This window comes from Orcinus orca, chromosome 3 (genome assembly GCF_937001465.1).
Source record: "Orcinus orca chromosome 3, mOrcOrc1.1, whole genome shotgun sequence".
Lineage (NCBI taxonomy): Eukaryota > Metazoa > Chordata > Mammalia > Artiodactyla > Delphinidae > Orcinus > Orcinus orca.
The window spans coordinates 137,448,167-137,464,982 of NC_064561.1; the positions used below are offsets into that span (position 1 = coordinate 137,448,167).

Consider the following 16,816-nt stretch of genomic DNA (forward strand, 5'->3'; position numbering starts at 1 on the left):
AAAAGAAGAATTACTAACTAGTATCCCTCAAGAACACAGATATAAAAAGTCTAAACAAAATTTTAGATAACTCAATCAAAAATATATAAAAAAGTAAAACATAAGGAATAAGGCAAGACTGTTCATTCTTATCTCTTCTATTACACAGTGTACTGGAGGTTCTAGCCAATGCAAATAGGCGAGATTAAAACAAAGACATCCAGGTTGGAAAGAATTAAGAAAAATGTCTTTATTCACAGACAACATGATCTTCTATATAGAAAATCTGATGGAATTGACAAAAAAGCTACTATAATTAATAATTGAGTTTAGCAAAGTCACAGGATAGAAGATCAATATACAAAAACCTACTGAATATTTATCTGATGGCAACAATCAGAAATTAAACTTGAAAAACATTATCATAACAATAGCACCAAAAATATGAAGTTGTTAGGGATAAATCTGACAAAAGAAGTGCAATATATGTACAATGAAAGCTACAAACTTTGATGAGAGAAATTAAAGAAGGCCTAAATTAAATGAAGAGATATATAATGTCCAGGGGTCAGAAGATTCTTATTGTTAAGATGTCAGCTCCCTGCAAAGTGATCTATAGATTTAACACAATCCCAACCAAAATCCCAGGAGGCATTTTTATAGAAATTAACAAAATGATCCTAAAATCCATATGAAAATGCAAAGGGCCTAGAAGAGCCAAAATAACTTCAAAAAAGAAGGACTAACAGTACCTGATATCAAGACTTAGAAAGCTAGTTATCAGGGAACTAAGGCCCTAAGTCAAATAGCCAGGAAGAACCTGAAACCAGGCAATAGCCATTTGAGTGAGCTTGGAAATAAATCTTCTACGGCCTGACAAAACCATGTGAATGAGCTTGAAAGTAGATGAGCCCTGAGAGAAGCCTTGAGATGACTGCAGCCAGGACCAACACCTTGTCTGCAGCCTTGTGAGAGACCCTAAGCCAGAAGATCTGCTTAAGCCATGCCTAGATTCCTGACTCACAGAAACTGTGAGTTAATAAATGTTTGTTGTTTTAGGCCTATAACTTTTGGGGTAACTTGTTATGTACCAATAGATAATTAATATATGCAGCTATCTTATCCTCTAATGAAGGAGATCACCATCAACTCTCAGCAATTCCCAGCCAAGCAATTTGGTTATACAGTAGGTCCAGAGACTCTGGGTTGGGACATAAGTTGATTACAGATAATTCTAGAGTCATATAATCATAGAATATTAGAGACAGATGGGGCCTTAAAGGATACCAAACCCAGCCTTTTAATCTGACAGATGAAAAACAGAGGTAAAATAGATTTGCCCAAAATGACCAAGGTAGTAAATGCACATTGGAGGACCTGAGCATAACCCAGGTCTTCTGATGCTGGCACAAGGATAGCATCATGCCATATATATTATTTTATGAAGTTTATTTTGAAAATTATTGGTGGGGAGTTCCTGTGGCTTGAGAAAAGCATGCTAAACAATTATTAATTATTAATAATAAAGCAATAAAAGTGTATATGATATTTCATACTGAGATACTCATTATTAATTGTGTTAATGATAGACAGGTATGGTCTAATATGTCTAAAAATTAATTTTTACCTGACTTTATTCTGAAATTTAGTTTTATATTTTAATGAGTATGCGTGATTAAGTAAAGATTAATATTCCATTAAAAAGACATACTGGATCAGAGCCTTTCTGTCTCTTCCTATTATACTCTACTTTGTGTGTATTTTAGGGTTCTCATTAATAATGCTTATTACTGTCAACAAAAAACTAGCTTAAACTTAACAAAATAACAAAAAAGGAAAAAGATGGAAGATACACTGTGATCTGAATTATGAAGATAAAGCTTTTGAGAGGCTCTGTATAAGAACTACACATCATGCCATGGATTAAACTTAAAAGGTTCCCTGAAACTTTGTAAGACTGTTCAGTAGCTAGTAGTATACTAGCTAGTACTATACTATCTCCCACATCTGAACCTTGAGTGTCCTTTATGTTAGGAACCAATTGCTTTGGTGTACCATTCCATGTCTTTCTTTTTAAAATGGACTATTTTCAGCAAATCAGCAAAGTCCCCAAAATGTCTCTTCCTTATGTAGTTTCAATTTTAAATGCATTCATTCACCAAATATTGATTGAGCTTGCACTTATTTTATGTTAAGTGTTGAACTAGGCCCTAAGAATACAAGGATGAGCAAGGTAAAGACTCTACACTAGAGAATCTTCAAGTCCAGGTAGAGGAGGTAGATAAGTAAACAGGGAATACTCTACAGTGTGTTGTGTTATGCTGCGGAGAGGCATCAAGTGAGATGAAAAACAAAAACAGGAACATCCCACTAAGCACTAGGGGGTGAGAGGTAGGGTCAGAAAAGATGTCCAAAGGAATCCGTGTCTACCCTAATACTTGAAGGATAAGCAGGAATTAGCCTGATCATTATGGAGTAGGCAATACAATATAATATTAAGAGTAAAGACTTTGGAGACAGATAATTTGGGTTCTTGGCTATAGCTGCTATTTGTATTTAGGGAGTTATTTAATCTCTCTGTGCTTCACTTGGAGGAATCAACAGAGAATTTATACAAGTTATTACCACTACATGATCTACCTGCATCTATGACTATATACTCTACTTTTCTGCTACTACTACTGAGGAACTTTCCATGCTCTTGTCAAAGGCCAATTCTTCCACAAGTGTATTAGATCCTGTCCCATCTTGCTTTCTCAAGGCCTTCCTCCTGCATCATTAATGCTTCCTTTTTGACTGGAACTTTCTCATCACTATTACAAAATTTGGTTACTTCTACTGTCTTTAAAACAAAACATAATAAAATTCCTCTCTTGACTCCACTTTCCCATGCAGGTACTGCCTCAACACTCTCCCTTCTTTTACAGATAAACTCCTCATAAGCATTATCTATACTTATTCTCTCCAAATTCTCTCTTGCTATTCTTTTTTTTTAATCAGGCTTTTGTTCCTAACACTCTGCAGAACTATTTTTATCAGGATCGGTGACTTCCTGTTCTTAAAGCAAAGAATTAATTCTTCGTCCTTATTTGACATGGTTGATCACTTCTTCCTCCTTGACACTTTTTCTTTTATTTCCCACTTTTCTGGCTGCTCCTTTTTTGTCTTCATTGTCTCTAAACCCTGTTATAGCCTAGGGGTCAGTCTTGGAACTTCTCATTTTCTTTCTTTTTTTTCTTTATAATTCTTTTCTTTTCTTTTTTTTACTGGAGTATAGCTGATTTACAATGCTGTGTTAGTTTCAGGTGTACAGCAAAGTGGATCAGTTATACATATACATATATCCATTCTTTTATAGATTCTTTTCTCATACAGGTTATTATAGAATATTGAGTAGAGTTCTCTATGCTATACAGTAGGTCCTATTATCTATTTTATATATAGTAGTGGTTATCTATTTTATATATAGTAGTGTGTATATGTTAATCCCAAATTCCTAATTTATCCCTCCCCCCTCCCCTTTCACCTTTGGTAACCATAAGTTTGTTTTTTACATCTGTGACACTACTTCTGTTTTGTAAATAAGTTCATTTGTACCATTTTTTTAGATTCGACATATAAGCGATATCATATGATATTTGTCTTTCTCTGACTTACTTCACTTAGTATCATAATCTATAGGTCTATCCATGTTGCTGCAAATGGCATTATTTCATTCTTTTTATGGCTGAGTAATATTCCATTGTATATACGTATCACATCTTCTTTATCCATTTCTCTGTTGTTGGACACTTAGGATGCTTCCATGTCTTGGCTACTGTAAAGTGTGCTGCAATGAACATTGGGGTACATGTATATTTTGAATTATGGCTTTCTCCAGATATATGCCCAAGAGTGGGACTGCTGGATCATATGGTATGAACTTCTCATTTTCTATTTACACACATTCCCTGATCTCATCCTGTCTCCTGGCTTTTCAATACCATTTATTTGCTGTCAACTTCCACATTTTATCTCCAGCCCAAAGTTTTCCACCAAATTCTTAGCTTATATACAACTTAATACCTCTACTTGGATATCTAATAGATATCTCAAACTTCATTTTCAAACTTGATCTCATTTTCCCCCCAAATGTCCTCCTTCCAGTCTTGCCCCTCTCAGTCAATGGCAACTGCACTTTTCCAGGTGAGGCCCAAAAGTTTAACAGTCATCACTGACTGCTCTCTTTCTCTCACATTGCACATCCAATCTGTCAGCAAATCTCATTGGCTCTACTTTTACAAGAGATCCAGAATGCAACTACTTCTTTCCACTCTCACTGTTACTCTGGTTCAAGCCACAATTAGCCCTTGCCTGAGTTATTACAAGAGCATACTGTCTCCAAGTTTTCTTTATGCCCCTCCTCAGTCTCTTTGCAATGCAGCAGCCAGACTGATCCTGTTAAATATAATTCAGGGCATACAACTACTCTTTTCAAAACCTTCCAGCGGCTTCCAATCTGAGAGTAAAAGCCAGAGTCCTTACAATGGCCTATAAGGCCTACAAGATTGAGCAACCTATTACTTTTCTAACCTCATTTATTACCTTCCCTCTGGCTCTACTCCAGTCACGCTGGCTTCCGTACTGTTCCTTAAAAACCTGAGCATGCTCCTGCTTCAGGGCATTTGCACTAGCTCTCCAGGAATGCTCCTCTGCTACTTATCTTCATGACCAGCTCCTTCTGCCTTTATTCAAAAGTCATCTTCTTGGGGCTTCCCTGGTGGCACAGTGGTTAAGAATCTGCCTGCCAATGCAGGGGACACGGGTTCGATCCCTGGTCTGGGAAGATCCCACATGCCGTGGAGCAACTAAGCCCGTGTACCACAACTACTGAGCCTGCGCTCTAGAGCCCGTGAGACACAACTACTGAGCCCACGCACCACAACTAATGAAGCCCACGCGCCTAGAGCCCATGCTCCATAACAAGAGAAGCCACCGCAATAAGCCCACACACCGCAACTAGAGAAAGCCTGTGTGCAGCAACGAAGACCCAACACAGCCAAAAATAAAAATAAATAAAATAAATAAATTTACTTTTTTTAAAAAGTCATCTTCTCAACAAGGCCATTTCTTTATACTATTTAAAACTGTAAAACCCTCCACAACACTTCCTATTCCCTTTATCTGCTTTATTTTCTGTGGCCATTAACATACTATATAGTTATTTATCTGATTTATTATCTTTCTTCCACCCACTCTCCCACTCCAGAATGTAAACTCCATGAATTCAGAGGTCCTCAATAGATGTTTATTAAATAAATGAATGAAAAGGGTGAACCGTTTAATACATATCATGGCAGGAAATGCAGCGTGTGGGTACCTGTATTCTGTTACTAACAATTGACAAATACAGTATTCATCTGGACCTGAAAATACTTTAGATTCACTTGGGGTTGACACTATTCGCTTTAAGTTTTTTTCTTTCCTTTCCTGTATACAGTGTTTTGTGTATTTATTTATATTTTACTTTACTTTTTCATGGTATGGAGTTCTTATTTTTTACATTTAATTGATATACAACACTATAAAAATAATTTTTGTTTCAATGTTTGGTTGATACATTTGTTTTAAGGGTGTGCCCCATGGGAGGGTTATGCTAAATTATTAAGATCAGGACAGAGCCATAAAAAGCATTAGAATTTCATTCTAATTCTCTGAAAGTCTCAAACGCTTAAAAATGAGTCACTACCTATTTATTTATAACTTAATTTATTTCTATAAACATTTTAATTCTATATTACTATTGGAAAAAATGATAAAATAGGTTCATTATAAGAAGGTGCAAGCATTATTTGAGAATTGCAAATGTCGCTTATAACACTGGAGAGTCTGTTAAAATAAAAAAGCTCAGGGACTTCCCCGGTGATCCAGTGGTAAAGAATCCGTCTTCCAATGCAGGGGGCATGGGTTCGACGCCTGGTAGGGGAACCAAGATCCCACACGCTGCGGGGCAACTAAGCCTGCGTGCCACAACTACTGAGCTCACGTGCCTCAACGAGAGAGCTTGTGTGCTACAAACTACAGAGCCCATGCCCTGGAGCATGCGTGCCACAACTAGAGAGAAACCTGCGGGCCACAATGAAGAGCCTGCGCCACAATGAAAGATACTGCGTGCCTCAACAAAGATCCCGCATGCTGCAACTAACACCCAACGCAGCCAAAAAAAATAAATTAAATAAATAAATATTTTTTTAAAAAGTAAGAAAGCTCAATTACTCCTGGACATTGTCAGTTTATATTCTGTATTTCTTCAAAAAGTCCCTGGTATCTACCCATTTTAATGTTCTTTTCTCATAGTTCTACTATTTTCATAGCTAATAAAGAAAAATGGAAAAGATATGTCCAGGAAAATATTTACACTCACATGCTGACATAAAAATAACTCAATGCCTATAGCTACCATATGTTAGGTATAATGCTAAACCCACCAGGAAGCAAAGGGTCCACTGCTTACAGTGTGTAGCTGTATTACCCAGGCAGTTTATCTCATCTTTCTAGAACTCAGATTCCCTATTAAATGGGACTACAGTGTCTACCTCATAGGATTATTGTGATAATTAAAACAATATAATGATTGTAAAGCAATGGCATAATACCAGGTATACAGGTAAACACTTGACAAATGTTAAGTGATATATAAGATAGGTATTGGTATTTTAGTTAAGGTTCTTTTAGTTTCAAATAATAAGGGTTAACTCAAGCTAGATTTCAAGTATTTAATATATACTTACTGAGCACTTACTATGTGCTTTCCTATGTGCCAGGCACTAGGCTAAGAACTGGTAATAAACAAGGGGAAATTTATAACACAGATGTGGGATGGCACTTAGAACCTGACGGCAGACTTTCAGATGAACTTCATTCAGAAAGAAATGGAACTGGGAATTGGAAAGTTGCTGAAAACATAGGAAATATTCTCTGCCTTGCTACATAGAGTTGACTCTTGAACAACACAGGGATTAGGGGCACTGACCCCCTCGTAGTCAAAAATCCACCTATAACTTAACAGTTGGACTTCCATATCTGCAGTTCCACATCTGCAGATTCAACCACCACAGATCGTGTAATACCATAGTATGAACTTAAGGAAAAAAATCTGCGTATAAGTGGACCTGCTTCTAACCTGTGCTGTTCAAAACAAAAAAATCAAAACAAAAAACAAACACCTGTGTTGTTCAAGGGTTAACTGTACTTCTCTTTGCAGACTGGTTTCTATTTTCTTCTTAGTAGATAAAGAAGTTTTTTTTCTGCAACAAAGTTTAGATAGTGGATTGAAGATAGCCACCCATGTGCTACCAAGTTCATATGATACTACTCCAGCCTTATGGAAAGACTGCTACTATTTTCTCTTCCTTTCATTTTTTTACCTTAATTCCAAAGTCCTGACAGGGATCAAGTAAGTGTCCATCCTTGTTTAAACATGGGGGCAATTAATGGGGTCACTGTAAGTTGAACAAATATTCCAAATGGCATCTACAGCAAGTATTATCCACAATTTATAAAAGAGGAAGCTAAGACTGAGCGGTATGAGTTACTTTCCCACGTGCATGTGGGTAGAGTGCCAGAAACAGAATTCAGATCCTCAGGTTGTATAAGTGCAGGGCCAGCATATCAAAGTGAATGCCTTCTTCAATTCTGCATCTAAGAAACTTTGCTTGCCTCACCCTAGTCCCAGCTCTACTAATGCTTCTTAGTTCTTTTCACTATGTTCCCTTACTAAAATGTAGCACCTTCACAACTCTCAAAGAAATGCAAAGTTTAAAAAAAGTTTCATGGATTCAGATTGTAAAAGTTTTTGCAAACAACATGAAATAATGTTATGTTCTTATTGATTTTGTGTATAAACTATTTGCCTTCCAAAAGACACTACTAAAAGCAGAAACTTACCTTCCCATTCTGCTGGGATATCCCCTACTTCATAGTCTATTTCTCTTTTATTTGCTGATTCTACAATTCTTTTCTCTCGAATAGTTTGTCCTGTAAGACAAAAGTGATTATTACATTTTTAAATGAACCCATGATACAGTAGTTACTACATGAAATATTTTCTCTTTAGATATTACACACCTCCTCCTATGATAAGAGAATTAACAGGGAAAAGAATAGATTCCATTTAGAATTAGGTATATTAGAAAAAGCAGTTTCTAAACTACTTCAGAAATTTTAAATTTCCTACATTGTATGCAAAATTAATTTTGGTAGAATAAGTCTAGATTCTGTGTACAGAAAAAGAGAAACCAATTAATTTGCAGGCCAATAAAAAACATTTTAATAAACAACAGAATGTTTAACTCCTTCAAACTCTGCAGGTATATATATCAGAGGTGCCAGTGGCTGCTGCTACTGCCTAAGGGAATCAACATTCATGGCCCCACTATGGAAAATAATATGGAGGTTCCTTAAAAAACTAAAAACAGAGTTATCATACGACCCAGCAATCCTACTCCTGGGCATATATCCAGAAAAGATGAAAACTCTAATTTGAAAAGATACATATACTACAATGTTCACAGCAGCACTATTTACAATAGCCAAATATGGGAGTAACCTAAGCGTCCATCTACAGATGAATGGATAAAGGAGATGTGGTATATATATATATATATATATATACACACTATGGAATATTACTTGGCCACAAAAAAGAATGAAATATTGCCTTTTGCAGCAACTTGGATGGACCTAGAGATTATCATACTAAGTGAAGTAAGTCAGAAAGAGAAAGACAAATACCATATGATATCACTAATTTGTGGAATCTAAAAACTAATACAAATGAACTTATTTTCAAAACAGAAAGACTCACAGACATAGAAAACAAACTTATGGTTACCAAAGGGGAAAGGGAGGAAAAGGAAGGATTAATTAGGAATATGGGATTAATAGGTACAAACTACTATACATAAAATAGATAAGCAACAAGGATTTACTGTATAGCACAGGGAATTATATTCAATATCTTATGATAAGTTATAATGGAAAACAATCTGAAAAGTATATATATATATACATATATATATGTATATATATAAAACTGAAACACTTTGCTGTACACCTGAAACTAACACAATATTGTAAAACAACTATATATCAATTAGAAAAAAGAGCCTTGATTATAACCTTTCAAAGCAGCAGCAGCTTTGTCAAAATGGTGATTTCAAAACATATTACTTTGTCATTGAAACTTTGATCCTGAGGAAACCAGGTAAGTTTCTATTTCCCAACAGTTAAAAAATGTGCCTGCCTACTCCAGGGAATGCAGGCTAAAACAGAGAAGGTATTGGTAGGTAATGATGAGAGGAGAAGTATGGCTTAACAATGGTCAGAACAGTCAGGGAGAGAAATCTGGGCCTTGCAAAATACCACTTTCTCCTCCCACTCCTAGGCCAACCTTACACTATGCAAAATAGACTGGGTCACATAATTCAAGAAATTGACTTTGTTGACTGCAAATCTCTCTCCTAAACTACCTGAAATTCTACATTAAAAAATTCCTTCGGGAATTCCCTGGCAGTCCAGTGATTAAGACTCTGCGCTCCCAATGCAGGGGGCATGGGTTCCATCCCTGGTGTGGAACTAAGATCCCGCATGCCGCAAGGAAGGTACGGCAAAAAAAAAATCCTTCAATTGAAGACAAGGAAATTTCTAGGAGTGACTGTGCAGGAGAAAGGGAGACACAAAAGGGTAGCCTAAGAATACTGAGTGGCTAGTTTTATTTCCTCTGCCTTAGTAATAGTAAGTGAAAGGCTAGAATTTCCTAGACAAGCCATTAATGGCTAATAACTCTGAGATGAGCTCAGGGAATCTCTGCATTTTATTATGGACTCATTTAACTGGGCTGATTTAATCCTAATACAGAGGTTTTCCAAGTTTTATAAAGAGGAGTTACCTTTTGCTTATCTTATCCAATAAATACACAGGAGGACAAGGGATTAGTAGTAAAGTCCCCAGGGTGTAGGGACAAGAATTAGGGTAAAAGGAGCCTCTAACAATGACAGCTGCACTACTCTCATAGCAGAGGCTCAACATATATACATATATTTTTATTAAAAGGCTATTTATATCCAAATATATAAACACATCATAATAACAAGTTACCATAAATTTAGCATAGACTAAATTTACTAAAGTATGTTTACATTACAATTTTCAAAATGTTTGAAAGAGTCAAAATATCTGTGTCTTCATATATTCCTTATCTAAATACCAGGATGTAAGTATATCTTTTTAGCAATAACAAGTACAGAAAAGAAAATTATCATCTAAAATACGAAATGCTAACAGATGGCCTTCTGAAAGTACATGTGTGTTCTATAAGCTTTTAAGTGTATGTCAATGAAATTTAGTGCATAGGGAGAGAACAGAGAGGTCTACCATTTCCAGCAGCACCACTAAATGCATATATAAGTAAGTATATCTATATGTCTGTGACATAAAAATTAACTTTTTATTCCTACCCTCAAGTTTATAAACTTCCTTTGTATCCTAAGAGTTTTAAGAATCAAAATTCATACCTATTTTTGTGTATATGGAAAGACAGGAAGAGTAATTCATGAGTTAGTCACAGATAATTGCTGAAAAAAACCTTTGTTTACAAATAGATGACATCAAAAGTTTATGAAATGCATGTACACATCTTTAGCAATATAAAATAAGGCCATTAATTTATTGAATAAACTCTTGGTAATCAGATATGGGCTTTTCCCTCCAAATAAATTGTTTTAAGACTACTCCTTCTGTACAATTTTTATGAATTGGGAATAAAACTTATGCCTCCCACTGAGTAAGAAATTATGCACAAATTGTACACTTGCTCATCCTAATATGCTTTCATACAAGAGTTGTAAAGACAATCCTACTTCTCATAGCAAAATAAATTTCCATCTAGTAAATGGAGCAAATTTAAGTACTTACTCAAGTGTTAAAATTTTAGGGTCTAATTTACATTTAAAAATTAACTTAGGGACTTCCTTGGTGGCCGAGTGGTTAAGAATCCACTTGCCAATGCAGGGGACATGGGTTCGATCCCTGGTCCAGGAAGATCCAACATGCCACGGAGCAACTAAGTCCGTGTACCACAACTACTGAGCCTGCGCTCCAGAGCCCGCGAGCCACAACTACTGAAGCTCGCAAGCCTAGAGCCTGTACTCCTCAACAAGAGAAGCCACCACAAGGAGAAGCCCACGCACTGCAACGAAGAGTAGCCCCTGCTCGTCGCAACTAGAGAAAGCCCGCGCGCAGCAATGAAGACCCAAAGCAGCCAAAGATAAATAAATAAAATAAATAAATTTTAAAAAATTAACTTAATAACAAAAACTTTTAATCTAATATATGTATAGGTTTAATAAGTCCTAATACAATAATAAACAATTGACAGTGGCGTACTCAATGAGTATTAAGTAAAACACCATATTTACATGGTGTTTTACTTAATATTAAACAATATTAGATTTAATTAAAACAGTCAAAATAAAAGTTTGAATTCAAGTAGATCATAATGATCAATGGTATACGGATTTAAAGACTGGGTAAGTAACAGTACAATTTCCCAAACTTAAAAAAATTTAAAGCTACCTGCCATTGAACTAATTGCCCTATGACGATAGCAGGTTTCCTATTCCTTTATTTAAAAAAATATGGGGCTTCCCTGGTGGTGCAGTGGTTGGGAGTCCGCCTGCTGATGCAGGGGACACGGGTTCGTGCCCAGGTCTGGGAGGATCCCACATGCCGCGGAGCAGCTGGGCCCGTGAGCCATCGCTGCTGAGCCTGCACGTCCGGAGCCTGTGCTCCACAACGGGAGAGGCCACAACAGTGAGAGGCCCGCGTACCGCAAAAAAAAAAAAAAAAGGAATCCATTCAGTTAAAAGAAAAAAAGGCAAGATTCCCTTTCAGGTATCAGGTAGACGATGGGTTTAGATAAGAGATGGATTTCATCTGTTCTACTGGGTTTCTGGGATAGAGTAAGAACCCTGGACACAGACTCAGGAAAGAGGAGTTAGAGCAGAGTTCTCAACTTCAGTCATTCAAGTGCCAGCTTTGCAATTTTGGTCACACTTTGTAGTATTATATTCCTAATATTTTTCTTTAATTTGGCTTGCTTTTTTCTTCAATATTCACTTTTTACTTTACCTCCCCCCAAAAAAACCCATGAAATCACTGACTAAATACACTAGTTGTATTTTGTGTTCAAACATACATAAATAGATATATCTTAAAAATGTAACGGGCTGTCTTTGTACCTGCTGAAGTCATCTTGTAGACCACATTTCGAAAACCACACTGGTCTATAGAGACAGGCCCAGCAGAACATACAGTGATACAGGGCAAAGGAACCAACATACCAGTAAGAAATTCCTGTGGATAGGAAACAGCTGATGAACATCAAAGTCTTGCTTGGATTGTGTTTACCCTTCATTTCATAAAATCCTATGTTATGTACAATCTTATGTTATGTTTGAAAGAAGAGGGCAGAGATCTTAGAAGTAGGAAGGGAGTGGCACTCGTCTGAGTATATACTTCTCAATAAGTTTGAAAGCATGCTAATGTTCTGTATATTCAAAAAATTAAATCAACATGGATGTGAAAGGGAAAAAAAGAAGGAAATGAAAGCAAACTGCAACAAATAAACCCAACTTTATTTCAGACTAATAACATAACCACACTGAATGGGGAAAGAAAAGAAAGTGGTATGTGCCTATGTACCCTTACTTTCAGGAAGGAAAAGAACTGCAAACACATCCTGAACTGTTTGTAGTATGTTTGTTTTCTGTAGTGGTATGGGCGAGGCAGTTCTGAAACTACTCTAGATATATTATATGATTCAGCAAATGAGTAAATGTGTTAATGTTATTGGAAGCAGGGTTCTCATTGTAGAAGGACATACAGATATGTAATGGGGAAAGGTAAAAAAGTACAGGGGTCAGATTGAAACTGGAGATATCAGTTACTTATGATAAATAAGATAAAGTATTTATACACAGATATATGTATTTCCATGCATACATATGTATATATTTTCCTGGTTCTATGTGCAGAAAGAGCCTAGAAGCAAAGACCCTAATAGCAATAAGGACCCCTAGAGCCCAAATCTTGGCCTCTACGCCATTATCCATCAAAAGAAACCAGGATTCCTCAGGAAAATGGCTGATTCCAGGCCTAGGGCAGGGTGGGTTCAAGATGAGCCTGGAGCATCTTGCTATGTCAGAAAATAAGATTTCTCAAAAAAAAAAAGAAAGAAAAAAACAATGATAATAGGGGCCTATCACAAGGACTTAAGGGCCAGCTTCAGGGCCAGCTTAGCTGACACTGGCTAAATCTGGGATAACCTGAGCACCAAAATAATCCAGGAATTATAGACCAGCAATTGTCAAAGTGTGATAGGGAAGTCTGAGGGGTACTTACGACTCTTTTAAGGTGTCTGTGAGGCCAAACCTATTTTAATAATACTAGATGTTATTTGTCTCTTTCACTTTTATTTTTTCATGAATGTACAGTGGAGTTTTCCAGAGGCTACATGATATGTGATATAGTAACATACTGAATGAGGAAACATATGAAAAATCTAGCTGTCTTTTATTAAGCCACACATTAGGGGATCTGTAAAACAAAGCAATGCTACTCTTTTCTCTAAATGTTTCTGTTTTGGAAAGTATAGTTACTTCTGATCAAAAATATATTCTTTCTGTAAACATTTATTACATTTATTAGGGTTATTTTTAATGAATTAAACACTTTTAAAATTCTGTTTCAGTTTCAATGTGATAAATATTAATACATATCTCATAAACAAAGCTTTTTCAATAATTGTGAAGAGTTTAAAAGGATCCTGAGACCAAAATGCTTAAGAACTATATACCACTGGAAAAAAAAGAAAAAGAAAAAAGGAACCCATAAAGGTAAACTACTAAAGATATAGATAAATAGATGGATAAATAAATAAATAGAGATAAAGGAGCTGCTGCTTACCACAGTGCTAAAGAGTAAATGTGCAGCAAGTGCCAGAGCTGGAAAATCATCATTTTGTAACCATCTTGATAAAGAATGGTTCTTGCAAGAATCATTAATGGCAGGAGATTCTGTCTTTTGTTTTTTATTTAGAAAGAATTTCCCTTTCCTCTACCTGCACTGTGTTCTTACACATTTGAAAGCTGAACAAGACTTACACATTAAAAGGATGGTTGGGTTAGAAATTTATAAAATTTCTAATTTGGTACCTCAAATACTGCCTTCCTAGGGTCTTAGTGATCCTACTGATGAGTAAGACCCTTGACAGGTACCAGTCTGAGGCAGGTGACACCAACGGTCCAGAAGAATGAAACAGCAGACTTAGACATCTCTCCTTCCCTGGGCCACTGCTCCTTCCTTAATCCATCCACACAGGCCAGGGAAAATATTTAAGCAGGCTTTAATCTTTAAATTTTGAAGCATCAGAACTCACAAGCTATCTATTATAGTGGAAAAGGAATTTTCTTCCATCAGTACCAAATCAAAGGTGAAGGCCTATATTGGTCGTGACCCACTAGCACGTGTGATCTTGGTGAGGGTTTTCAACCAGCTGTCCACTTCCAGCCCAATATTTCCCACTGGTGGGGCACTGCGAGGAGAGATGAATGGAATTCAGAGGTGACTTTGGGGTGGAAAGAGAGATTGGGCTGAGTAAAGTGACACATCTCTGAGACAGCTATCCCCCTGAAAACAAGCAAGATTCAGGCCTTTGATGCCTGACAGGAGCCCCTGGCTTGGAGGAATGGTAATGAAGTAGGTAGGATGGCCAAGGTAAGACCCTTTCTGTCTGACTGATGTCTGGCCCTTTACCCCAGTGGCAGAGATCAGTGCAAACCAGGTGATAATTCTAAATCAGTTTGCGTAGTGATGTATAAAAGACTGAATTTTGCATACGAAAGGAGGCTTAGAAGTGTCAATGCATAATATATGAAAGCAAGGGCTATTGAAAGCCAAGAACCATACTACGTATGTTAGATTTGGGGACTTTAAACCTTGTTATTCTGAACCCTCGTAAATTTTTTTTAAAAACATCAATTAAGAGTACTAAAATAAGAATCCTTACACTGAAAGTCATTTTCCCATATGACTTAAAGCATAATTTGACTGAAGTTACTCAGATGAAGCATTTTTTTATTAAGAACCTGCTACGTACCAGGCAATGTTTAGGTGCCTTTCATATGTTATCTCTTATCTTTAAAACAATCTTTTAGAGATGAGGCAAAAGAGGCATTAGGTGATGAGATTATCCAAATATACATGGCTAATTAAAGTAATATAGCCAGTATTTGTACCTAAGTATTTTTCTGACTCCCAACAGTACGCATTTTCCATTTAAGATTTTAAAATTAGCATTTACAAAGTTTGCACATGGTATCATTACAGATATCCAATTAAAAACTAACATTTTATTCATAACTATCATAAGCTATTATTTTCCTAGAGTGATCAAATGAGGCATTCCTACTTGAAAATGTGATGAGTCTATAATTTGACATATTCTATATATATTTATGTGAGCATGGAAGACTATCTCAGCAGGTCTCAGCAGGTAATACTTTTTTAAAAGCAATTAAAGAGAACTTCCAGATAAGCTTTCAGAATTTTTAAGACTGCCAACTAGTTCAATGGACTACCTAAAATCTTATTAGCTTCCCCATTCTTACAGTTTTCCCATAAGGAATCTCAGCTTCTTCTATCTTAGAAAATCCAAAATTATTTAAAACACTTGGCTATTCTAAAATGCTTTATATAATATGGTTTAACTTTTCAGGACCCAAAAGCTGAAAGGTCTTAAACTACACCCAGAAAAACAGCAGGAAAATCCCAAGGGACCTATTTCCTCTATTAGCATAAACATTTTGTGGCAAGTTTATAGCACACCAATATTCTTTTGTTTAAATCTGACTTCATCAATTTTTCAAAAGCCATCAATAAAATTTAGGTCTGAAAGTACATAGGAAGAATATCACAATTTAAGAAAAAAGATGAATCTAATGCAAATTGTATCTGTGCTTTCCACATGGACAATAAACTCTTATTTACTATTTATTTTTTAAGAGTTCCATAGTAATATTATAAGCAAACAAAAATTTAAAGTTCCAAAATGTTATTCAACCAACAAATATATATTAAGAGTCTATTAAAATAATCTAGAAAGATTCAAAGTCAAAAATTAAACAGGTTTTCTGATTTCTGATTCTAGTCCCAAATCAAGCACATACGTCTTAGAAATGTCTAGTATTTTACTTCATTTACTGCCTTTCCATTACTGTGGAAATCAAACATTGAAAATTATTATGTTTTTAAAAATAAAAACACTTAAATGTTATGTAAAAAATCATTTATTTTCTAAACTGCAAGGAATTTTTGATTCTCAGAAAAAGTGCAGCTGTATTACACTTGCCCTTCAGCCGCCAAAAGAGGTAATTATTAAAAAGAAAAATTCAAATGATGGATTCATACTATTTAGTCCATGTAACAATGTGTTCACTTTGAAGAGCTGAAAGAGAAGCAGCTATTTCAGGTTTTCATTGATGTGTAGGAAATCAGTATCTTGAAAGTACTTTACTCATCTAATACATTCTACAGTTCTTTGTAAAGCTAAATTATCTTCAATGTATAAAGTATATTTATATTGAGAATTTGAGCATTTAAGAAAATAACACAAAAAACTAACATTAGGTGATTGCTGTGACTACATCTAAATCATGACAGATGAGTTAAATGTCTTAAATACACATAAAAAAGGAAGGAAAATAAAGGGGGGGTAAAAAATTTTTGTAGCCAAATTAAA

The 16,816-nt window shown here is 35.8% G+C and overlaps 1 protein-coding gene across 6 annotated transcripts in view; it reads right to left on the reverse strand.

Moving 5' to 3' along the window:
• The window catches only part of NDUFAF2 (NADH:ubiquinone oxidoreductase complex assembly factor 2), a 184,693-nt gene that overhangs the window by 68,691 nt on the left and 99,186 nt on the right, over window positions 1–16,816 (reverse strand). For 5 of the 6 annotated variants that reach the window (XM_049707948.1, XM_049707951.1, XM_004275185.4 and 2 more), the window contains one exon: window positions 7,906–7,995. In XM_049707948.1, coding sequence (XP_049563905.1) covers window positions 7,906–7,995 — 90 coding nt within the window. Of the gene's footprint in view, window positions 1–7,905; window positions 7,996–12,257; window positions 12,373–16,816 lie in introns of all 6 variants that reach the window. The other variant, XM_049707952.1, reaches the window with a different exon arrangement.